The sequence below is a fragment of the Acipenser ruthenus genome, unplaced genomic scaffold (assembly GCF_902713425.1).
Source record: "Acipenser ruthenus unplaced genomic scaffold, fAciRut3.2 maternal haplotype, whole genome shotgun sequence".
NCBI classification, from domain to species: domain Eukaryota; kingdom Metazoa; phylum Chordata; class Actinopteri; order Acipenseriformes; family Acipenseridae; genus Acipenser; species Acipenser ruthenus.
The window spans coordinates 64,921-90,000 of NW_026708192.1; the positions used below are offsets into that span (position 1 = coordinate 64,921).

The 25,080-nt window shown below is 48.4% G+C and overlaps 2 protein-coding genes across 3 annotated transcripts in view; both read right to left on the reverse strand.

Annotated features, from left to right (window-relative positions):
* Positions 1-88: 88 nt before the first annotated feature.
* LOC117970453 (chondroadherin-like protein) lies at positions 89-13,518 on the reverse strand. Its single transcript, XM_059020237.1, has 10 exons — positions 12,320-13,518; positions 10,991-11,169; positions 9,831-10,025; positions 7,941-8,242; positions 6,078-6,303; positions 4,894-5,175; positions 4,059-4,222; positions 1,876-2,398; positions 1,254-1,420; positions 89-453 (listed from the first exon to the last, which is right to left on the reverse strand). The coding sequence occupies exons 2-10, from the start codon at positions 11,165-11,167 to the stop codon at positions 234-236; spliced, it is 2,256 nt and encodes a 751-aa protein (XP_058876220.1). The 5' UTR covers positions 11,168-11,169; positions 12,320-13,518; the 3' UTR covers positions 89-233.
* Positions 13,519-15,489: 1,971 nt separating this feature from the next.
* LOC131729997 (ran GTPase-activating protein 1-like) overlaps positions 15,490-25,080 on the reverse strand; it is a 15,599-nt gene continuing 6,008 nt past the window's right edge. The window contains exons 8-17 of one of the 2 annotated variants that reach the window (XM_059020241.1): positions 24,723-24,836; positions 24,214-24,313; positions 23,774-23,858; positions 23,330-23,444; positions 21,333-21,385; positions 21,188-21,296; positions 19,347-19,449; positions 18,540-18,628; positions 17,964-18,088; positions 15,490-17,492 (exon numbers count right to left, since the gene is read on the reverse strand). In XM_059020241.1, the coding sequence (XP_058876224.1) occupies positions 17,420-17,492; positions 17,964-18,088; positions 18,540-18,628; positions 19,347-19,449; positions 21,188-21,296; positions 21,333-21,385; positions 23,330-23,444; positions 23,774-23,858; positions 24,214-24,313; positions 24,723-24,836 (966 nt within the window). In that variant the 3' untranslated portion in view covers positions 15,490-17,419. Of the gene's footprint in view, positions 17,493-17,963; positions 18,089-18,539; positions 18,629-19,346; positions 19,450-21,187; positions 21,386-23,329; positions 23,445-23,773; positions 23,859-24,213; positions 24,314-24,722; positions 24,837-25,080 lie in introns of both variants that reach the window. The other variant, XM_059020240.1, reaches the window with a different exon arrangement.

Here is a 25,080-nt window from a genome sequence, read left to right on the forward strand (position 1 = left end):
ATAAACCGCTGTCCGCGGAAAATGATTTTCTCTTCAAAAGCACCAGCCTGTCGGTGACATCATCCGCCCCCCCCCCCCCCCCCCCCCCCCCCCCCCCCCATTGCCACGGCAACGCGTTCAGGTTTCATGACAGTGGGAAGAAGCGCTTCACACAGACAGATGGATGAATGTGTGGCTGCCTGCGCTGCACCCCCTCCGCCACCAGAGGGCGGTGACGGTACATATTTTAAGCTTTAGGGTTTTTTTGCTGCTGGTTTCAGGGTCTTGTCTGTTTTGGGGGTCCCTGTGGTCTTCACCCCCGCCGGTTTGCCCTTCTTGGTTTTTTGGGGTCTGGGGGGCGGTTTCTCTCCCGGGCAGCTCTTGAACACGGTGACGTCTTTCACCTTGTGCCCCCGGATTTCTGGGGGTGCCCCGCAGGTCGCTCGCACTTTGAGGTTCACCTTCTCAATCCACCTAGACAGGGAAGCATTGTAAAGCACAGAGAGGTCTGGTAAAGCATAGGGAAGCATTGTAAAGCACAGAGTGGTCTGGTAAAGCATAGGGAAGCATTGTAAAGCACAGAGAGGTCTGGTAAAGCATAGGGAAGCATTGTAAAGCACAGAGAGGTCTGGTAAAGCATAGGGAAGCATTGTAAAGCACAGAGAGGTGTGGTAAAGCATAGGGAAGCATTGTAAAGCACAGAGAGGTGTGGTAAAGCATAGGGAAGCATTGTAAAGCACAGAGAGGTGTGGTAAAGCATAGGGAAGCATTGTAAAGCACAGAGAGGTGTGGTAAAGCATAGGGAAGCATTGTAAAGCACAGAGAGGTGTGGTAAAGCACAGGGAAGCATTGTAAAGCACAGAGAGGTCTGGTAAAGCACAGGGAAGCATTGTAAAGCACAGAGAGGTGTGGTAAAGCATAGGGAAGCATTGTAAAGCACAGAGAGGTGTGGTAAAGCATAGGGAAGCATTGTAAAGCACAGAGAGGTCTGGTAAAGCATAGGGAAGCATTGTAAAGCACAGAGAGGTCTAGTAAAGCATAGGGAAGCATTGTAAAGCACAGAGAGGTGTGGTAAAGCATAGGGAAGCATTGTAAAGCACAGAGAGGTCTGGTAAAGCATAGGGAAGCATTGTAAAGCACAGAGAGGTCTGGTAAAGCATAGGGAAGCATTGTAAAGCACAGAGAGGTCTGGTAAAGCATAGGGAAGCATTGTAAAGCACAGAGAGGTGTGGTAAAGCATAGGGAAGCATTGTAAAGCACAGAGAGGTACTCACTTGCGCAGGGGCAGGAGCGGGCAGTCACAGTGGAAGGGATTGTCAGCCAGGTTGATCACCTCCAGACTGGTGAAACTGGTCAAACTGGGAACGTTCTCCAACTGGTTGCTCTCCAGATAGAGGCTCCTCAAGCCTTTTCCCAGTCCGGAGAAAGCCTTGCTGGAGAGCTGGGGGAGGGGAATGTATCAAACAAATAAATTAAATAATTTGGATTAAAAAAAAAAACGCATTTCATCTTTTGGAAGATCTGTTAAAAGGGAGATAATATTGATTTTCATTCTCTGATATATGTATCTGAGATTAACAGGAGGGTGAAGGAAAAAGGTACTAAAACTTCCTGGGTCAGCTTAGTGTTCTGGGTAACTGGCTGAACGTCGCTGTCAATCAATAAGGGAGGCAGGAGCTGATTGGTTATTGACGGGAAAGAAGCCAGTGAAGGGGGCGGGGTCTATTTCCACCTAGAAAGTGCTTTTTATATTCAATCTGGGAGCTTTTATTATTATTATTATTATTATTATTATTATTATTATTATTATTAATATCTCCCACAATGACTATCAAACCTGGACTAGCTCAAACTGTTCTACATAGCCCCGCCCCCTTAGCCCCGCCCACTCCCTACCTTCTCCAATCCCATCCCAGCCAGATACAGGTGCCTGAGCGAGCCGGCCAACGGGAGGAAAGCGTCCGGCCCCACCCAGCGAATGGGGTTCCCGGAGAGGCGGAGCTCCTGCAGCAGGGGGGCGTGGCCTAGGGAGGGGGTGGGGACTTCTTCCAGTCTGTTCTCTTCCAAGGAGAGCGATTCCAGCTCCCTGAGCGGAGCCAGGCAGCCCTCGGACAGAGAAACCAAACTGTTCCCGGTCAGGTAGAGACTGCGGATCATCCCGGCTCCTTCCAGATCGTCCCGGGCCAGCTCGGAGATGGAGTTGTGCTCCAGGTGGAGGGAGAAGAGGCTGGGAAGGCGTGCGAAAGCTCCCCGGGGGAAGGTTTTGAATTTGTTGCGCTCCAGGTGAAGGTAAGAGAGTCGGGGGGCTCCCTCGAACGCCTCGGGATTGATTTGGGACAGTTCGTTCTGGGACAGGTAGAGATACACCAGTTTTTTCATCCCGGAGAAGGATTTCGGCTCCAATTCGACTATCCCGCACCTAAAATAATTAAAACACCTCAAGATTGATGGAATGAAAACCTCAGGGTGTGAGAATGACAGCTCTGGTCAACAGCATCATCACCCTGTATAATGAATTTGCTGGCTAGGACTACGGCTCCCAGCATGCCTCTGCACCCGCAGCAATGGTGAGGCATGCTGGGAGCTGTAGTTCTTTATGCTGTGGTCTCGTATCACAAGCGATACAGACCTCTATTACGATACATCATGTACAGCTGTGGACAAAAGTTTAGCAGCATCACCCTCTATATAAACTAGCTTGCTGGCTAGGACTATGGCTCCCAGCATGCCTCTGCACCCACAGCAATGGTGAGGCATGCTGGGAGCTGTAGTTCTTTATGCTGTGGTCTCGTATCACAAGCGATACAGACCTCTATTACGATACATCATGTACAGCTGTGGACAAAAGTTTAGCAGCATCACCCTCTATGTAGAATGAACTCCCTCAGCTTCATAGAGTCCAATGAAAGCTGCTGAATAATGTTCCCTTGTTAACATATTGAATTCCACCCCCTCTATATAGAATGAACTCCCTCAGCTTCATAGAGTCCAATGAAAGCTGCTGAATAATGTTCCCTTGTTAACATATTGAATTCCACCCCCTCTATATAGAATGAACTCCCTCAGCTTCATAGAGTCCAATGAAAGCTGCTGAATAATGTTCCCTTGTTAACATATTGAATTCCACCCCCTCTATATAGAATGAACTCCCTCAGCTTCATAGAGTCCAGTGAAAGCTGCTGAATAATGTTCCCTTGTTAACATATTGAATTCCACCCCCTCTATATAGAATGAACTCCCTCAGCTTCATAGAGTCCAATGAAAGCTGCTGAATAATGTTCCCTTGTTAACATATTGAATTCCACCCCCTCTATATAGAATGAACTCCCTCAGCTTCATAGAGTCCAATGAAAGCTGCTGAATAATGTTCCCTTGTTAACATATTGAATTCCACCCCCTCTATATAGAATGAACTCCCTCAGCTTCATAGAGTCCAATGAAAGCTGCTGAATAATGTTCCCTTGTTAACATATTGAATTCCACCCCCTCTATATAGAATGAACTCCCTCAGCTTCATAGAGTCCAATGAAAGCTGCTGAATGATGATAAATAAAATAAATTGTTAATTAAAAAAATTATAATAATAATAAACTATATTATGTCTCAATCCTAAAATTCTAGGCGATGCTAAACTTTTGCCCACAGCTGTACATGATGTATCGTAATAGAGGTCTGTATCGCTTGTGATACGAGACCACAGCATAAAGAACTACAGCTCCCAGCATGCCTCACCATGGCCGCGGGTGCAGAGGCATGCTGGGAGCCGTAGTTCTGTATTGTAATAGAGGTTTGTACTGGAGCAGAAGACCACAGCATAAAGAACTACAGCTCCCAGCATGCCTCACCATGGCCGCGGGTGCAGAGGCATGCTGGGAGCCGTAGTCCTAGCCCAGCAAGTTCATTCTACAGGGAGATGATGTCAAAACCTTTGACCCGAGCCGGAGAAACAAACTGTAGAAATGTGAGGCCCGCCTTGTGCTTCAGTTAAAAATTCGGCATCTTAAATAGCTTGAATGCGTGGGTCTGTTAAAGTCATCAGTTCAATACAGACTTCTTAGTCTTTGGTTTGGTTTACCTACTTTTGCAGATGCAAGGATACTACTTCTCCCATGTCGGAGAACGCTTTCCCGGGAATATAGTGGAAGTGATTGCTCCGCATGTCCAGGAGCTTCGTATCTGCCGGGAATCCTTTTGGGATTTTCTGAAGACCTTTCCCCTCACAGCTGGAGTGATGAATATCAGCCTTTGGGAATGAGAGAGAGACAGAGAGAGAGTTGGGGCTCTAGTGCCTTCATCATCGTGATTGAAACTAAACTGAGTCCAGCAGACCAGCTCTAGTTTGGGGCTCTAGTGCCTTCATCAGTGTGATTGAAACTAAACTGAGTCCAGCAGACCAGTTCTAGTTTGGGGCTCTAGTGCCTTCATCAGTGTGATTGAAACTAAACTGAGTCCAGCAGACCAGTTCTAGTTTGGGGCTCTAGTGCCTTCATCAGCGTGATTGAAACTAAACTGAGTCCAGCAGACCAGCTCTAGTTTGGGGCTCTAGTGCCTTCATCAGCGTGATTGAAACTAAACTGAGTCCAGCAGACCAGCTCTAGTTTGGGGCTCTAGTGCCTTCATCAGCGTGATTGAAACTAAACTGAGTCCAGCAGACCAGCTCTAGTTTGGGGCTCTAGTGCCTTCATCAGCGTGATTGAAACTAAACTGAGTCCAGCAGACCAGCTCTAGTTTGGGGCTCTAGTGCCTTCATCAGCGTGATTGAAACTAAACTGAGTCCAGCAGACCAGCTCTAGTTTGGGGCTCTAGTGCCTTCATCAGCGTGATTGAAACTAAACTGAGTCCAGCAGACCAGCTCTAGTTCGGGGCTCTAGTGTGGGGCTCTAGTTTGGGGCTCTCGTGCAGACCCGCGTCTACCTTGCAGTCGCAGTGCTCTGGGCACTTGCCCCTGCGTCCCCGGGGCTCGGCTGTGGGTTCGAGGGCGGGGAGCAGCAGCAGCCTGTCCTCTCGTTCTGCTTTCTCCATCTCCGCCTGGCTCTGACAGCGCAGGTCCACGGGCCGCAGGGAGTCCAGGCGCTCCCCTCGGAACGGGACGGGCCCCGCGCAGAACACCTCGGCCCGGACCCGAGCCCGGCCCGTCCACTCCCGGAACGGACGCATGTAGCAGTTACACTGGATCGGGTTTCCTGTGAGGTTCACCTGGGCCAGGAGACACGGAGCCATTCAATACAGTACAATACAATACAACACAACACCATTCAATACAATACAATACAATACAATACAACACCATTCAATACAATACAGCACAGTATAGCACCATTCAATACAATACAACACCATTCAATACAATACAATACAATACAATACAACACCATTCAATACAATACAATACAATACAATACAATTCAATACAATACAGCACCACATAATACAATACAATACAGCACCATTCAATACAATACTAGAGGGGGTGGTCTGCATTGCTGTAGGGGGGGTGTGCAATGCTGGAGGGGTGTGTGCAATGCTAGAGTGTGCAATGCTGGAGGGGGGGTGTGCAATGCTGGAGGGGGTGTGTGCAATGCTGGAGGGGGGTGTGTGCAATGCTAGAGTATGCAATGCTGGAGGGGGTGTGTGCAATGCTAGAGTGTGCAATGCTGGAGGGGGTGTGTGCAATGCTGGAGGGGGTGTGTGCAATGCTGGGTACCTGTTTCAGTTTCTCAGGGCTGCTCAGGGGCTGCAGCACCCTCAGCTCTCAATGCTGGAGGGGGTGTGTGCAATGCTGGAGGGGGGGTGTGCAATGCTGGAGGGGGGGTGTGCAATGCTGGAGGGGGGGTGTGCAATGCTGGAGGGGGGGTGTGCAATGCTGGAGGGGGGGTGTGCAATGCTGGAGGGGGGGTGTGCAATGCTGGAGGGGATGTGTGCAATGCTGGAGGGGGGGTGTGCAATGCTGGTGTGTGCAGTGCTGGAGGGGGGGTGTGCAATGCTGGAGGGGGGGTGTGCAATGCTGGAGGGGGGGGTGTGCAATGCTGGAGGGGGGGTGTGCAATCCTGGAAGGGGGGGTGTGCAATGCTGGAGGGGGTGTGTGCAATGCTGGGTACCTGCTTCAGTTTCTCAGGGCCGCTCAGGGGCTGCAGCACTCTCAGCTGGTTGAAGGTGAGGTCCAGGAGGACGAGTTTGGGCGCCTTGTCCAGCGCGGTGAGGGACACGTCCTGCAGGGACAGGCGGTCCAGGAACAGCTGTCTCAGGCTGGGCATGCGCACCTCCTCCTCCCCCAGGTACGTGATGGGGTTCGAACCCAGATCCAACCGCGTGAGTGACGTCAACCTGCAGCGTGGAAATGCATCTCATAGGATCAGGAACAGAGACAGAGAGAGACAAGGACAGAGAGAGAGAGACAAAGAGAGGCAGACAGACAGAGAGAGAGACACAGAGACAGACAGAGATGCAGACAGATGCAGACAGAGAGAGAGAGGCAGAGGCAGAGAGACACAGAGACACACAGACAGCCCCACAATCCTGTTCGGTTTGACGCTACAGTATAATATAGAATCCCTTCTTCTTGGGGTCTGTGTTAGTTTACTACATTCTGAAAAGAGTTTAGTGTCATTAAAGCTGCAGACAGACAGACAGACAGACAGACAGAGCCCCACAATCCTGTTCGGTTTGACGCTACAGTATAATATAGAATCCCTTCTTCTTGGGGTCTGTGTTAGTTTACTACATTCTGAAAAGAGTTTAGTGTCATTAAAGCTGCAGACAGACAGACAGACAGACAGACAGACAGACAGAGCCCCACAATCCTGTTCAGTTTGACGCTACAGTATAATATAGAATCCCTTCTTCTTGGGGTCTGTGTTAGTTTACTACATTCTGAAAAGAGTTTAGTGTCATTAAAGCTGCAGACAGACAGACAGACAGACAGTCCCAGACTCTGATCCTCTCAATAAAGAAGATCCTGAGCGAGTTTCATCACAATCGGACGATCGCTTCTCTAGATGTGTGTGAAAATGTAAGTCAGACAGACAGACACATCATATCAAAAGTATAAACACTATCAATCGTGCCCCCTGGTGGAGACAGCATGTATTGCCCCTCACAAACACTTACAGTATATAGTGTCTCGATGCTGCCTCTTAGTGGTGAGAGTCGGGTATTACCACTCAGTGTTACAGTATATATTCTCAATGGTGCCCCCTAGTGTTGAGAGTAATGTGCTACATCTCACACACTGTGTGACAGTATACAGAGTATCAGTGCTGCCCCCTGGTGGAGACAGGCTGGTATTAATCTCAATACAGATCCCCAGTAGAGAGAGGCAGGTATTACAATATATGAAGTCTCAGTGCTGCCCCCTAGTGGAGAGAGTATAGAGTCTCAATACAGCCCCCTAGTGGAGAGAGTATAGAGTCTCAATACAGCCCCCTAGTGGAGAGATTATACAGAGTCTCAATACAGCCCCCTAGTGGAGAGATTATACAGAGTCTCAATACAGCCCCCTAGTGGAGAGATTATACAGAGTCTCAATACAGCCCCCTAGTGGAGAGAGTATACAGAGTCTCAATACAGCCCCCTAGTGGAGAGATTATACAGAGTCTCAATACAGCCCCCTAGTGGAGAGATTATACAGAGTCTCAATACAGCCCCCTAGTGGAGAGATTATACAGAGTCTCAATACAGCCCCCTAGTGGAGAGAGTATACAGAGTCTCAATACAGCCCCCTAGTGGAGAGATTATACAGAGTCTCAATACAGCCCCCTAGTGGAGAGATTATACAGAGTCTCAATACAGCCCCCTAGTGGAGAGATTATACAGAGTCTCAATACAGCCCCCTAGTGGAGAGATTATACAGAGTCTCAATACAGCCCCCTAGTGGAGAGATTATACAGAGGCTCAATACAGCCCCCTAGTGGAGAGAGGCTGGTACTGCAGTATATAATTTTATTTATTTTTTTTTGTTTTACCTGGACAGGGTCTCCGTGGGGAAGAACTGCAGCTCGTTGTGGTCCAGGCTGAGCCTCTGCAGGGTGAAGAGCCCCGCGAAGGCCTCCTCCGTCAGGGTGCTCAGGGCGTTGTGGGAGAGGCGCATCCAGCGTATGTTCTGCAGCCCCTGGAACACCAGGCTGGGCAGGAAAACCAGGAAGTTCTCCCCCAGGTTGAGGAAGTTGAGGAAGCCGAGCTGGGAGAACGAGCCGGGCTGGATCTCCTCCAAACGGTTACCGGAGATCTGGAGCTGCTGGAGAGCAGCCAGCCCGTCGAACGACTCCTGAGAGAGAGAGAGAGAGAGAGGGAGAGAGAGAGAGAGAGAGAGAGAGAGAGAGAGAGGTTACCGGAGATCTTGAGCTGCTGGAGAGCAGCCAGCCCGTCAAATTACTCCTGAGAGAGAGAGAGAGGGAGAGAGAGGGATGAGAGGAGAGGTGAGGGATGAGAGGAGAGGTGAGGGATGAGAGGAGAGGCGAGGGATGAGAGGAGAGGCGAGGGATGAGAGGAGAGAGAGGGGAGAGGTGAGGGATGAGAGGGGAGAGGTGAGGGATGAGAGGAGAGGTGAGGGATGAGAGGAGAGGTGAGGGATGAGAGGAGAGAGAGAGAGAGGCGAGGGATGAGAGGAGAGGAGAGGGATGAGAGGAGAGGTGAGGGATGAGAGGAGAGAGAGAGAGAGGCGAGGGATGAGAGGAGAGGTGAGGGATGAGAGGAGAGAGAGAGAGAGGCGAGGGATGAGAGGAGAGGTGAGGGATGAGAGGAGAGGTGAGGGATGAGAGGAGAGAGAGAGAGGTGAGGGATGAGAGGAGAGGAGAGGGATGAGAGGAGAGGTGAGGGATGAGAGGAGAGGCGAGGGATGAGAGGAGAGGTGAGGGATGAGAGGAGAGGTGAGGGATGAGAGGAGAGAGAGAGAGAGGCGAGGGATGAGAGGAGAGGAGAGGGATGAGAGGAGAGGTGAGGGATGAGAGGAGAGGCGAGGGATGAGAGGAGAGGTGAGGGATGAGAGGAGAGGTGAGGGATGAGAGGAGAGAGAGAGAGAGGCGAGGGATGAGAGGAGAGGAGAGGGATGAGAGGAGAGGTGAGGGATGAGAGGAGAGAGAGAGAGGCGAGGGATGAGAGGAGAGGAGAGGGATGAGAGGAGAGGTGAGGGATGAGAAGAGAGAGAGAGAGGCGAGGGATGAGAGGAGAGGTGAGGGATGAGAGGAGAGAGAGAGAGGCGAGGGATGAGAGGAGAGGAGAGGGATGAGAGGAGAGGAGAGGGATGAGAGGAGAGGTGAGGGATGAGAGGAGAGGCGAGGGATGAGAGGAGAGGTGAGGGATGAGAGGAGAGGTGAGGGATGAGAGGAGAGGCGAGGGATGAGAGGAGAGGTGAGGGATGAGAGGAGAGAGAGAGAGGCGAGGGATGAGAGGAGAGGTGAGGGATGAGAGGAGAGGTGAGGGATGAGAGGAGAGGTAGAGAGGTGAGGGATGAGAGGAGAGGTGAGGGATGAGAGGAGAGGCGAGGGATGAGAAGAGAGAGAGAGAGGTGAGGGATGAGAGGAGAGGCGAGGGATGAGAGGAGAGAGAGAGAGGGGCGAGGGATGAGAGGAGGGAGGTGAAGGATGAGAGGAGAGAGATGAGGGATGAGAGGAGAGAGATGAGGGATGAGAGGGATGAGAGGGTTGGGGTTAGGGGGTACCTGGTATATGACAGCGATAGATGAGAGGAGAGGGATGAGGGGAGAGAGGATGAAAGGGGAGAGAGGATGAAAGGGGAGAGAGATGAGAGGAGAGAGGGTTGGGGTTAGGGGGGTACCTGGTATATGATAGCGATGGATGGGAGATGAGAGGACAGGGGAGAGGGGAGAGGGGTTAGGGTTGGGGTTAGGGGGGTACCTGGTATATGATAGCGATGCGGTTGTACGCCAGGTTGAGGTACAGCAGGCGCCCCAGCCCCCTGAACGCCCCCTCCTGGAGAGTCTCGATAGCGCAGCCCTGCATGTTGAGGTGGGTGAGGTAGGGGATGGGCAGGAAGTTGCCGGAGACGATCTCCTTGATAGAGTTCCCCCGGACATCGAGATGCTTCGAGATCTAGAGAGAGAGGGAGAGAGGAAACGTGTGCCATTGAATTCACACTGAAGACGCTGAGAGAGACTTCTAGTGGAAACGTTTGCCGTTGAATTTACACTGAAGATGCTGAGAGAGACTTCTAGAGGAAACGTTTGCCACTGAATTTACACTGAAGATGCTGAGAGAGACTTCTAGTGGAAACGTTTGCCATTGAAATTACACTGAAGACGCTGAGAGAGACTTCTAGAGGAAACGTTTGCCACTGAATTTACACTGAAGACGCTGAGAGAGACTTCTAGTGGAAACGTTTGCCATTGAATTTACACTGAAGACGCTGAGAAAGACTTCTAGTGGAAACGTTTGCCATTGAATTTACACTGAAGACGCTGAGAGAGACTTCTAGTGGAAACGTTTGCCATTGAATTTACACTGAAGACACTGAGAGAGACTTCTAGCGGAAACCTTTGCCATTGAATTTACACTGAAGACACAGAGAGACTTCTAGAGGAAACGTTTGCCATTGAATTTACACTGAAGACGCTGAGAGAGACTTCTAGAGGAAACGTTTGCCATTGAATTTACACTGAAGACGCTGAGAGAGACTTCTAGTGGAAACGTTTGCCATTGAATTGACACTGAAGACGCTGAGAGAGACTTCTAGTGGAAACGTTTGCCATTGAATTTACACTGAAGACGCTGAGAGAGACTTCTAGAGGAAACGTTTGCCGTTGAATTTACACTGAAGACGCTGAGAGAGACTTCTAGTGGAAACGTTTGCCATTGAATTTACACTGAAGACGCTGAGAGAGACTTCTAGTGGAAATGTTTGCCATTGAATTTACACTGAAGACGCTGAGAGAGACTTCTAGTGGAAACGTTTGCCATTGAATTTACACTGAAGACGCTGAGAAAGACTTCTAGAGGAAACGTTTGCTGTTGAATCTACACTGAAGACGCGCGGGCTTGTGGATCTGTGGTTCTGGTACCTCTGGGATGGTGGTTGGCACCTCAGTCAGGTTTCTCTTCACGCAGCTCACTGCCAGCTTGATTTGATCACAGATGCAGAATGACGGGCACATCGCGCTGAGAGAGGGGAGGTGGCAGAGGAGCAGTACCACCGGCCACCACAGGGGGGAGCCCTGAGCCCGCACTGAGACTGACATCTCTGGAAGACAGACACACACAGAGACACAGACAGACAGAGACACAGACAGACAGACACACACAGAGACACAGAGACAGACAGACAGACGCTGTTTGAAGTGCAAAACAAAACAATCAATTTATCTATCTATCTATCTTAAGATACATTAACCATGTTTGTTTGTAAGCATCTATGTAGATGTAATTATAAATCTGCAAATTAGAGAGAGAGAGAGAGAGAGAGAGAGAGAGGAGGTCTGGTAAAGCATAGGGAAGCATTGTAAAGCACAGAGAGGTCTGGTAAAGCATAGGGAAGCATTGTAAAGCACAGAGAGGACTGGTAAAGCACAGGGAAGCATTGTAAAGCACAGGGAGGTCTGGTAAAGCATAGGGAAGCATTGTAAAGCACAGAGAGGTCTGGTAAAGCATAGGGAAGCATTGTAAAGCACAGAGAGGTCTGGTAAAGCACAGGGAAGCATTGTAAAGCACAGGGAGGTCTGGTAAAGCACAGGGAAGCATTGTAAAGCACAGAGAGGTCTGGTAAAGCATAGGGAAGCATTGTAAAGCACAGAGAGGTCTGGTAAAGCATAGGGAAGCATTGTAAAGCACAGAGAGGTCTGGTAAAGCATAGGGAAGCATTGTAAAGCACAGAGAGGTCTGGTAAAGCATAGGGAAGCATTGTAAAGCACAGAGAGGTCTGGTAAAGCATAGGGAAGCATTGTAAAGCACAGAGAGGTCTGGTAAAGCATAGGGAAGCATTGTAAAGCACAGAGAGGTCTGGTAAAGCATAGGGAAGCATTGTAAAGCACAGAGAGGTCTGGTAAAGCATAGGGAAGCATTGTAAAGCACAGAGAGGTCTGGTAAAGCATAGGGAAGCATTGTAAAGCACAGAGAGGTCTGGTAAAGCATAGGGAAGCATTGTAAAGCACAGAGAGGTCTGGTAAAGCATAGGGAAGCATTGTAAAGCACAGAGAGGTCTGGTAAAGCACAGGGAAGCATTGTAAAGCACAGGGAAGCATTGTAAAGCACAGAGAGGTCTGGTAAAGCATAGGGAAGCATTGTAAAGCACAGAGAGGTCTGGTAAAGCATAGGGAAGCATTGTAAAGCACAGAGAGGTCTGGTAAAGCATAGGGAAGCATTGTGAAGCACAGAGAGGTCTGGTAAAGTCTTACCTGTTATGAGAGGTCGCTTCTAGCTTCTTCTGTAGCTCGCAATTAATTTCCAGGCGTCCCCGAGATGAATCAAATAAAATAAAAAAATAATAATAAAAAAAATATATATATATTTATTTTAATAAAGAAAAACTCCTTGACGCGTGCGTGCGTGCGTGCGTGCGTGTCTGTGCGTGTCACAAAGTCGGAGTGAAATAATCTCAACCGATTTATCCCGAAAATGCGCAACGAGGCGTTGAAACGCGGGTAAGACGATCACAGCTCAGAGAAACGATTTGAATTAACTTGATAAGTCGTGCTGTTCGTTTTGTTTGTGCTCCAGCTAACACGACAGATTCAGCGGCGCTGGGTTTCACAGCGCCCCCCTCCTTCACTGCGGATGCGTGTGGAATTACACGCGAGAGCCTCCTGAAAAACACGGAGGGGTTACCTTGAGTGGAAAACACAGCGATTAAAATAAACACAGTTAGATTAATTAGACAAAAGAACCGCTTCACGAATCATCATTATTATTATTATTATTATTATTATTATTATTATTATTATTATTATTATTATTTTTTCTGCAAGTTTTTACGATAAGTTCTGTTTATTTTCAAACTTTTTTTTTTTAAAACACAGCGGGAATTTGATATATATATATAAAGAATTATATATATATATATATATTTTAATAAAATACGATTTCTTATCTGATCTTTGTGGTCACCTTTTGAATTAATTTAAATAAAATTTAATTCGACGAGTTCGACAGAATTCGAATCTTTTGAAATGAAATCGAGACGTTTCGACAATAAAAATATTAAATCAGGATAGATATGACGTAATAATACGCACGACGTCACAAAACGTATATATTTCAAATATCTCTCTTTTTAAAACGTTGCTTTACCTTCGTTGTGATGAATGCTGTTCCCAAACACAGATAAACAGGTGCGATTTTATTTAAATCGTGTTTTGATACGAGCCGCCTTTTTAAATATACGAGCGCGCACCAAGCAAACAAACGAAAATACTCTCTCCAAACTAGCAAGTAAAACAGACAAGACGGCTTTTTAAAAACACAGAAACAAGACAGAAAGTTATAATCCAGCTTCCAAAAAATATCAAAGGACGCGGAGCCTCGTTTCTCTGGAGAGAAGCCGCGTTTAGAGAGGCTGCGGAGAGAGAGGAAAAACTGAACTCTCCTGAAGGTCCGGGAGTTTGAGGGTTAAAGGTTGACGGGTCGTTTCTGAAACAAAGACCCCGCTGTTTAAGTAGAAGGGGGGGGGGGGGGTGGTGTAGTTAGCGGTGTGTGAAACTGAATGACCCGTCCTGTCCTCTCCTCTCCTCTCCCCTCTCCTTCCTCTCTCCTCCCTCCTCTCTCCCTCTGCTTCCTCCCCTCTCCCCTCTCTCTCTCCTTTCCCATCCTCTCCTCTCTTCTCGCTCCTCTCCCCCTCTTCCCTCTCCTTTCCCCTCTCCTCCCTCTCCTCTACCCTCTCCTCTCTCTCCTCTTCTCCTCTCCTCTCCTCTCCCCCGCTCCTTCCTCTCTCCTCCCTCCTCTCTCCCTCTGCTTCCTCCCCTCTCCTCTCCCCTCTCTCTCTCCTTTCCCCTCCTCTCCTCTCTTCTCGCTCCTCTCCCCCTCTTCCCTCTCCTTTCCCTCTCCTCCCTCTCCTCTACCCTCTCCTCTCTCCCCCTCCTCCCTCTCTCCTCTTCTCCCCCCCTCCCTCTCCTCTCCTTTCCTCTCCTCTTTTCTTTCTCCTCTCCCCCTCTTCTCTCCTCTCCCCTCTCCTCCCTCTCCTCTCCCCTCTCCTCTCCCCTCTCCTCTCCCCCTCTCCTCCCCTCTCCTTTCCTCTCCTCCTCTTCTCCCCTCATCTCCCCTCCCCTCTCCTCCCCCCTCTCCTCCCCTCTCCTTTCCTCTCCTCCTCTTCTCCCCTCATCTCCCCTCCCCTCTCCTCCCCCCTCCTCCGTCTCCCCTCCTCTCTCTCCCCCCTCTCTCTCCCTCCTCCGTCTCCCCTCCCCTCCTCTCCTCTCTCCTCTCCTCTCAGAAATTCCCTCCCAGACAACAGTCTCCGCTCTGTTTAAACTGCAGCCTCGTCTTAAGCAAACTCTAGTTAAACAAACAAAAAAAAAACTGACAACGAGCCATTCATAATGTTTAAATAGAAACACAAAACCTATCAAAACGCCTCAGGATTAGTCGCTGAGAGGCTGCGGTTATTTCAAAACACCTCGGGGGGGGGGGATGGGATTGGGATTTGAATTTCCGCTTTGTGCTTCAATGAATTAATTAATTAGGTTCATTATTCAAATCAACACTCGTTTTTGTCTGACGATTTGCAGCAGATTTTCAGCGATTTGGTTTCTGATGTGACAGCGCTGCGTGACGCGCCGTTTGACCACCAGAGGGCGCAGCGGCTTTTCAAAACAAGCCCAAAACAAGCCCGACTCATTTCACAGGGGGGGGGAATTTATACAAATTCCATATCTGTTTGTTCTAATGACATGCATATACATTAACACCAGCCCAATCGCCAGAACCACTCCTGCAGTTTTTAACCGCTGAAGTCACCTGTTACGAAACGAAACAAAAAACCCGCGACTCTTAGAGGGACTACATAAATACAAGCCCAATTCCGCTTGTTATAAGCGGACTGGGCGTTTCAATAACGATCGAGGATGAACTGAAATCCGTTCAAAATCACGTGGCGCCAAATTATGACTTTTTCATTCTTGATAGCAAGTTAAGTGACGTCAAACCAACACACACGAGTTCCGGGGTCTAGCTTCTGTGAAAAAGCCTTTTTTTCAGTTTACAACCCAGGGCAGCAGCGTGGAGTAGCGGTCAGGGGCTCTGGACTCTTGACCGGAGGGTCGTGGGTTCAATCCCAGGTGGGGGACACTGCTGCTGTACCCTTGAGCAAGGTACTTTACCTAGATTGCTCCAGTAAAAACCCAACTGTATAAATGGGGTCTGTGTTAGTTTACTACATTCTGAAGAGAGTTTAGTGTCATTAAAGCTGCAGACAGACAGACAGACAGACAGACAGACAGACAGACAGAGCCCCACAATCCTGTTCGGTTTGACGCTACAGTATAATATAGAATCCCTTCTTCTAGATGTGTGTGAAAAATTCAGCGAGACGAGACAAGACAAAAAAATTAAAACGCTAACATTTTTTTAAAAAAAATTTAATCCTGAATTGAAGTTTTATTGAGATGCCAGCGAGCAAAAACAAAAACACAATCAGGAATGTACAAACAAATCCATAATCAATATATATACATCTGAGAAGTAATAGATTCTAGAAGGAAAACAGAACACAGTCTCCCAGACAACAGAGCAGCCCTGAAGATTAAAAAATACATTGTGTCTGAAATGTGACTCACATCAGCCCTGAGAGGAACCAGCGATACTGTTAATAAAGCTAATAAGAGGTGAGAGAATGGATTTTAAAGATGGTCAGCGCTCCTTTAAAGGGAGGGACCAGTGATACTGTTAATAAAGCTAATAAGAGGTGAGAGAATGGATTTTAAAGATGGTCAGCGCTCCTTTAAAGGGAGGGGCCAGCGATACTGTTAATAAAGCTAATAAGAGGTGAGAGAATGGATTTTAAAGATGGTCAGCGCTCCTCTAAAGGGAGGGACCAGCGATACTGTTAATAAAGCTAATAAGAGGTGAGAGAATTCAATATGTTAACAAGCGAACATTATTCAGCAGCTTTCATTGGACTCTATGAAGCTGAGGGAGTTCATTCTATATAGAGGGGGTGGAATTCAATATGTTAACAAGGGAACATTATTCAGCAGCTTTCATTGGACTCTATGAAGCTGAGGGAGTTCATTCTATATAGAGGGGGTGGAATTCAATATGTTAACAAGGGAACATTATTCAGCAGCTTTCATTGGACTCTATGAAGCTGAGGGAGTTCATTCTATATAGAGGGTGATGCTGCTAAACTTTTGTCCACAGCTGTACATGATGTATCGTAATAGAGGTCTGTATCGCTTGTGATACGAGACCACAGCATAAAGAACTACAGCTCCCAGCATGCCTCACCATTGCCGCGGGAGCAGAGGCATGCTGGGAGCCGTAGTCCGAGCCTGCATGTTCATTCTACAGGGTGATGTCGTCAAAACTTTTGCCCAGCGCATATATTTAGACCCGTATTTTGATGAAGTTTCTTCAAACATGTATAATTTCTATGCTTGATTTTTCAGTGGGATGCAGTTGAATGGACGAGAGAGAATTGTGAGCAGTCTTTATTTCTGGGGAGGGGAGGGAGAGCGGGGAGGGGGGGAGGGGAGGGAGGAGAAGGGGAGAGAGTGGGGAGGGAGAGAGGAGAGTGGGGAGGGAGAGAGGGGAGGGAGAGGGAGAGAGGGGAGGGAGAGGGAGAGAGGGAGAGAGGGAGAGGGAGAGGGAGAGGAGGGGAGGGAGAGGAGGGGAGGGAGAGGGAGAGGGAGAGGAGGGGAGGGAGAGGAGGGGAGGGGAGGAGAGGGAGAGCGGGGAGGGAGAGAGGGGAGGGAGGAGAAGGGGAGAGAGTGGGGAGGGAGAGAGGGGAGAGGAGGGGGGAGGGGAGGAGAGAGAGAGGGGGAGAGGGAGAGAGAGGAGGGAGGGGAGGAGGGGAGGAGGGGAGGGGAGGGGAGGAGGTAGAGGAGAGAGAGAGAGGAGAGAGGAGGAGGGAGAGAGGGGAGGGGGGGAGGGAGGAGAGAGAGAGGGAGGGAGAGAGAGAGGGAGGGGGAGAGGGGAGGGGGAGAGGGGAGGAGGGGGAGAGGGAGAGAGAGGAGGGAGGGGAGGAGGGGAGGGGAGGAGGGGAGGGAGAGGAGGTAGAGGAGAGAGAGAGGAGAGAGGAGGAGGGAGAGAGGGGAGGGAGAGAGGAGGAGGGAGAGAGGGGAGGGAGAGAGGGGAGGGAGAGAGGGGAGGGAGAGGAGGAGGAGGGAGGGAGAGAGAGAGAGGAGAGGGGAGAGGGGAGAGGAGAGAGGAGAGGGGAGAGGAGAGAGGAGAGGGGAGAGGAGAGAGGAGAGGGGAGGGGGGGAGGGAGGAGGGAGGAGGGAGGAGGAGGAGCAGGAGGGAGGGAGGGAGGAGGAGGAGAGGGGAGGGGGGGTAAAGGTTTTTCTTTATTATATTAAGCTGTTCAGAGTTTGACGAAGTTTGTACCGGGCAGTTTTACAGGAATCTGGGATAAGTTTGGATCTGAAATAAAAAAACAAAATCAATTTTATTATTCTTCTCTTAATTTTAATATAATAACCATACCATAATAATTGTTTAATATAACCATGGTGACAATCTAAAAGTAATGAGTTCAATATCATGTCACTATAATATATATATTTAAATATAAAACAGTAAATACAGTGCAGCGGGAGTCTGATTCCCAGCCCTGTAGATAGACTTTGGTTGAAGGAGGTTTGTAGCTGATTTTATAGTGAAGAGAGCTACAGGATATTGCTGGGAACTGTGGGATATTTAGACAGAGAGATCAGGGATGGGGAATCAGACTCCCGCTGCACAGCAGTGTGATCCAGTCCAGGTTTTACTGCTACCAGCTTGATCAGCCCCCAGTGTGTCTAGCTAACAAGCTCAGGTGTGTCTTATTATTGAACTCCTAGTGAAACCAGGACTGGATCACAGTGCTATGGAACGGGAGTCTGTGCGTCTCACCTCTGGCTCAGAAACACTTCCAGGATCGGCAGCTGATTTTTCGGGAAGTAATCCTGCTGGACACAGTGCTCCAGGGTCAGGAAGTGAGCCGGGACGGCGCGAACCGGCTTCAACTTGTCTTCACTCTGAGAGGAGAGAGGAAAGAATTAAACAGCAAACGTTTCCACTAGAAGTCTCTCTCAGCGTCTTCAGTGTAAATTCAATGGCAAACGTTTCCGCTAGAAGTCTCTCTCAGCGTCTTCAGTGTAAATTCAATGGCAAACGTTTCCGCTAGAAGTCTCTCTCAGAGTCTTCAGTGTAAATTCAACGGCAAACGTTTCCACTAGAAGTCTCTCTCAGCGTCTTCAGTGTAAATTCAATGGCAAACGTTTCCTCTAGAAGTCTCTCTCAGCGTCTTCAGTGTCAATTCAATGGCAAACGTTTCCACTAGAAGTCTCTCTCAGCGTCTTCAGTGTAAATTCAATGGCAAACGTTTCCACTAGAAGTCTCTCTCAGCGTCTTCAGTGTAAATTCAATGGCAAACGTTTCCGCTAGAAGTCTCTCTCAGTGTCTTCAGTATAAATTCAATTTCCTTACCTTGAGCAGTCCCAGGTAGACCAGTAAACTGGTGATGAACACATCGGACTGGAAACACTGGGAGCTGAAGGCTTTCTTCAGTAGACCATCTGGGGGGGGGGGGGGGGGGGGGGGGGTAGATAAGAGAATGGATTTTTAAGTCAGACCCCTGTTTTTAGCCCCTCCAATCCCTAGACCCCCCCCCATCCCCTCTCCTGCCTCCCATGTTTATAAATTCTGTGACGGTTTTTTATATAAGAACTAATTATCTTTTTAAAATGTTATTTTTTTTTTTTTCTACAATAGAAAATTGAGGAGCTAAGTAATAATAATAATAATAATAATAATAATAATAATAACCTCATCCAGGGCGACTTGCAGTTCTTACTAAACATCCCAATACAAAATATCACATTTCAGATAAGAGCAGTCTAAAAACTACAGTGAATGGGTGCAGCCCTGGCTATAGGACTACAGCTCCCAGCATGCCTCTGCACCCCCGGTAGTAGTGAGGGATGCTGGGAGCTGTAGTTCTTTAACTACAATGAGCTGTGGTCTTGTTGCACAGTGAATGGGTGCAGCCCTGGCTATAGGACTACAGCTCCCAGCATGCCTCTGCCTGGGATTAAAACAGGCTTCTGCCCAATACTTACATTAATAATAATAATAATAATAATAATAAATAATAATAATAATAATAACTAGTAGCAAATTCACGGCTTCCAGGGAGTTATTGTAAAATGTAAGCATTTTGATTGGTTGCCATTAACTCAATAATAATACTAATAATAGTAATAATAATACTAATAATAATACTAATAGCCGTACCGACTGTGTCTAGCACCGCTCTTTTGACGTCTTCCTCCACCTTCAATACGGAGGCGATCTTTAAGAACGCGTCAGCAATCTTTCTCGCATCCGTAGAATCGACCTACAGAAAAGGAAAATAAAATACATTTTAATTTACCAGACCTCTCTGTGCTTTACAATGCTTCCCTATGCTTTACCAGACCTCTCTGTGCTTTACAATGCTTCCCTATGCTTTACCAGACCTCTCTGTGCTTTACAATGCTTCCCTATGCTTTACCAGACCTCTCTGTGCTTTACAATGCTTCCCTATGCTTTACCAGACCTCTCTGTGCTTTACAATGCTTCCCTATGCTTTACCAGACCTCTCTGTGCTTTACAATGCTTCCCTATGCTTTACCAGACCTCTCTGTGCTTTACAATGCTTCCCTATGCTTTACCACACCTCTCTGTGCTTTACAATGCTTCCCTATGCTTTACCAGACCTCTCTGTGCTTTACAATGCTTCCCTATGCTTTACCAGACCTCTCTGTGCTTTACAATGCTTCCCTATGCTTTACCAGACCTCTCTGTGCTTTACAATGCTTCCCTATGCTTTACCAGACCTCTCTGTGCTTTACAATGCTTCCCTATGCTTTACCAGACCTCTCTGTGCTTTACAATGCTTCCCTATGCTTTACCAGACCTCTCTGTGCTTTACAATGCTTCCCTATGCTTTACCAGACCTCTCTGTGCTTTACAATGCTTCCCTATGCTTTACCAGACCTCTCTGTGCTTTACAATGCTTCCCTATGCTTTACCAGACCTCTCTGTGCTTTACAATGCTTCCCTATGCTTTACCAGACCTCTCTGTGCTTTACAATGCTTCCCTATGCTTTACCACACCTCTCTGTGCTTTACAATGCTTCCCTATGCTTTACCAGACCTCTCTGTGCTTTACAATGCTTCCCTATGCTTTACCAGACCTCTCTGTGCTTTACAATGCTTCCCTATGCTTTACCAGACCTCTCTGTGCTTTACAATGCTTCCCTATGCTTTACCAGACCTCTCTGTGCTTTACAATGCTTCCCTATGCTTTACCAGACCTCTCTGTGCTTTACAATGCTTCCCTATGCTTTACCAGACCTCTCTGTGCTTTACAATGCTTCCCTATGCTTTACCAGACCTCTCTGTGCTTTACAATGCTTCCCTATGCTTTACCAGACCTCTCTGTGCTTTACAATGCTTCCCTATGCTTTACCAGACCTCTCTGTGCTTTACAATGCTTCCCTATGCTTTACCAGACCTCTCTGTGCTTTACAATGCTTCCCTATGCTTTACCAGACCTCTCTGTGCTTTACAATGCTTCCCTATGCTTTACCAGACCTCTCTGTGCTTTACAATGCTTCCCTATGCTTTACCAGACCTCTCTGTGCTTTACAATGCTTCCCTATGCTTTACCAGACCTCTCTGTGCTTTACAATGCTTCCCTATGCTTTACCACACCTCTCTGTGCTTTACAATGCTTCCCTATGCTTTACCAGACCTCTCTGTGCTTTACAATGCTTCCCTATGCTTTACCAGACCTCTCTGTGCTTTACAATGCTTCCCTATGCTTTACCAGACCTCTCTGTGCTTTACAATGCTTCCCTATGCTTTACCAGACCTCTCTGTGCTTTACAATGCTTCCCTATGCTTTACCAGACCTCTCTGTGCTTTACAATGCTTCCCTATGCTTTACCAGACCTCTCTGTGCTTTACAATGCTTCCCTATGCTTTACCAGACCTCTCTGTGCTTTACAATGCTTCCCTGTGCTTTACCAGACACCTCTGTGCTTTTACGATGGGTCAGTTTTTTGAGCCCCTCTCTTACTGGTTCTCACCTGTTGCTCGAAGAGCAGCGATCGCTTGGCTCCCAGTTTGACCAGTTTCTCTGGGGAGGGGAAAGCCAGGAAAGTGGAGACTTCAGTGGCGGCTGGGGGAGTGGGAGCAGAGACCGGAGTGGAGACCGGAGTGGACGCCGGAGTGGAGACCGGAGTGGACGCTGGAGTGGACGCTGGAGTGGAGACCGGAGTGGGGTCCTGCCAGGGGGATTTGAAAAGAACGCAACACCAGAGGTAAGCAAGGGGAAACAAACCAAAAAAAAACAACAAAACTACAACTCCCAGCATCCCTCTGCATTGGGACTTCAGTAGGGGGGGGGAAAGACTACAACTCCCAGCATCCCTCTGCATTGGGACTTCAGCAGGGGGGGAAAAAAAGACTACAACTCCCAGTATCCCTCTGCATTGGGACTTCAGTAGGGGAAAAAAAAGACTACAACTCCCAGTATCCCTCTGCATTGGGACTTCAGCAGGGGGGGAAAAAAGACTACAACTCCCAGTATCCCTCTGCATTGGGACTTCAGTAGGGGAAAAAAAGACTACAACTCCCAGTATCCCTCTGCATTGGGACTTCAGCAGGGGGGGAAAAAAGACTACAACTCCCAGTATCCCTCTGCATTGGGACTTCAGTAGGGGAAAAAAAAGACTACAACTCCCAGTATCCCTCTGCATTGGGACTTCAGCAGGGGAAAAAAAAGACTACAACTCCCAGTATCCCTCTGCATTGGAACTTCAGTAGGGTGGGAAAGACTACAACTCCCAGCATCCCTCTGCATTGGGACTTCAGCAGGGGGGAAAAAAAGACTACAACTCCCAGCATCCCTCTGCATTGGGACTTCAGCAGGGGGAAAAAAGACTACAACTCCCAGCATCCCTCTGCATTGGGACTTCAGCAGGGGGGAAAAAAAGACTACAACTCCCAGCATCCCTCTGCATTGGGACTTCAGTAGGGGGAAAAAAGACTACAACTCCCAGCATCCCTCTGCATTGGGACTTCAGCAGGGGAAAAAAAAGACTACAACTCCCAGTATCCCTCTGCATTGGGACTTCAGCAGGGGGGGAAAAAAGACTACAACTCCCAGTATCCCTCTGCATTGGGACTTCAGCAGGGGAAAAAAAAGACTACAACTCCCAGCATCCCTCTGCATTGGGACTTCAGCAGGGGGGGGGGAAGACTACAACTCCCAGCATCCCTCTGCATTGGGACTTCAGTAGGGGGAAAAAAAGACTACAACTCCCAGCATCCCTCTGCATTGGGACTTCAACAGGGGGGTAAAAAAGACTACAACTCCCAGCATCCCTCTGCATTGGGACTTCAGCAGGGGGGAAAAAAAGACTACAACTCCCAGCATCCCTCTGCATTGGGGCTGATAGCAGAGGATCATGGGAGCTGTAGTCTCTCAGAGACACGCACACACAGCCCTGCCCGCGTTCTGAGCAAAAATAAATAAAATAAATAAATAAAATGGCTCTTATTACTTTTTGAAAACGAACGACTATCCGAACTAATATTTAACTTATGGAACGAATATCCGAACAAGAAAGTCCGTTGCTCGTCCCGGCTCTGCTCTGGAGTCTGTACTGTAAGTTTTTCTGCTCTGAAGTAACGTTTAAACTGGTCAGTAAGTTGTCAGAAGCAATGGTCTGCGTATCGCTGGTTTCGCTGCACTATTAGAAGCTCTTGTGGACGCTGGTGGAGCTAAAGCTACATTATTTGGTGGCCTTTCTGTGAATTTTGGTTTTTTTTTGCCTCTCCTCTCCCGTGAAATGTACTAAAAACTACTGTCAAAAATGGTAGCCTTTCAAGACTACATTTCCCAGCATCCCTCAGCATTGGGACTGATGGCAGGGGATCATGGGAGCTGTAGTCACTCGGCATGATACAGAAACACCCATGTCATCAAATACAATTACTTAAAACTACATTACCCAGCATCCCTTTGTATTGGTACTGATGGCAGAGGATCATGGGAGCTGTAGTCACTCGTATGATACAGAAACACCTACGTCAAATACAATTACTTAAAACTACATTACCCAGCATCCCTCAGCATTGGGACTGATGGCAGAGGATCATGGGAGCTGTAGTCACGTTTCAATTATAGATTTTTTTTTAAAAACGATGACCATTTCTAACTTTACCCTGGCAGGTGGGGCTGGCATTTTATCTCCTTCCTCCTTCTCTCCCTCCTCCTCCTCCTCCTCCTCCTCTTCATCATCATCATCATCATCATCGTCTCCTTCGCCCTCATCATCACTGAATAATTAAAAAAATAATTAATCTGAAGTTCATCTTAACTTTTTACAGTGTTTGAAATCATTGTAGGATTTCAGACTTACAATCTCTTTAAAAAAATGTGTTTATTCATTCAGAAGACTCCCACTGCACAGCAGTGTGATCCAGTCCTGGTTTCACTAGGAGTTTAATAATAAGACACACCTGAGCTTGTTAGCTAGACACACTGGGGGCTGATCAAGCTGGTAGCAGTAAAACCTGGACTGGATCACACTGCTGTGCGATAGGAGTCTGATTCACAGCCCGGGATTGATCATGCATTTTTTGGGGTGCAGTTACCCCCTCATTACCTGAGAGATCCCAGCACGTCATCCATGTGTTGAGACCCCATCACCTCCCTCAGCATCTCGCAGCCGTCCAGCCCCAGATAATTACCTGAAACACACAGACACACAATTCAATGGCAAACGTTTCCACTAGAAGTCTCTCTCAGCGTCTTCAGTGTAAATTCAATGGCAAACGTTTCCACTAGAAGTCTCTCTCAGCGTCTTCAGTGTAAATTCAACGGCAAACGTTTCCACTAGAAGTCTCTCAGCGTCTTCAGTGTAAATTCAATGGCAAGCGTTTCCACTAGAAGTCTCTCTCAGCGTCTTCAGTGTAAATTCAATGGTAAACGTTTCCTCTAGAAGTCTCTCTCAGCGTCTTCAGTGAGATTAACCTGCAGTTCACTGTAAGAAGCTGATGTTTTCTACTCTATAATATTGCACAGGATGTATTTGTCTCTCAGTACCGTTGAGGTCCAGTTTGCTCAGCTGGGTTTTGTGGCTCACGGACCGGGCGACAGCGAGGGCAGCGTCCTCCTTAATCTCCCCAAACGAGAGATTCAACTCCTACAGAGAGGGAGGGAGAGGGATAGAGGGAGAGGAGGGAAAGGAGGGAGAGAGGGGGGAGGGGAAGGGAGGGGAAGAGAGAGGGGGAAGAGAGGGAGGGGGAGAGAGGGAGTTAGCGAGAGGGGAGAGAGGAAGAGAGGAGAGAGAGGGCGGAGGGGAGAGAGGGAGTGATAGACACAGAGAGAGGGAGGGAGGGGGAGAGACGAGAGGGAGTTAGGGAGAGAGGAAGAGGAAGAGAGGGAGAGGGAGAGGGAGAGGGAGAGAGAGAGGGAGAGATTAATTCAAATTCCAAGGTGCTTTATTGGCACAACAACATTAGCAGTATGGGAGGAGGGGACGGGAGGGGAGGAGGGGAGGGGAGTTAGTTTGGGGTGCTGCTCCTGTTTGAATGATTCTTGGGGTGTCCTACCTTGAGGTTGGGGAGCCCCTCTTTCAAAGCCTCCGCCATGGCAACAGCCCCCTCTGAACGCACCAGACAATCCCCGAAATTAATCACCTCCACATTGTGAAGATCCTTCAGAGCCTGAGAGAGAGGAGAGAGAGAGGATCAGGGAGAGAGAGAGGAGAGGAGAGGAGAGAGAGAGTGGGGAGGAGAGAGGAGAGGAGAGAGGAGAGAGAGAGTGGGGAGGAGAGAGGAGAGGAGAGGAGAGAGAGAGTGGGGAGGAGAGAGGAAAGGAGAGAGAGGAGAGGAGAGGAGAGAGGAGAGGAGAGGAGAGAGAGTGGGGAGGAGAGGAGAGGAGAGAGAGAGTGGGGAGGAGAGAGGATCA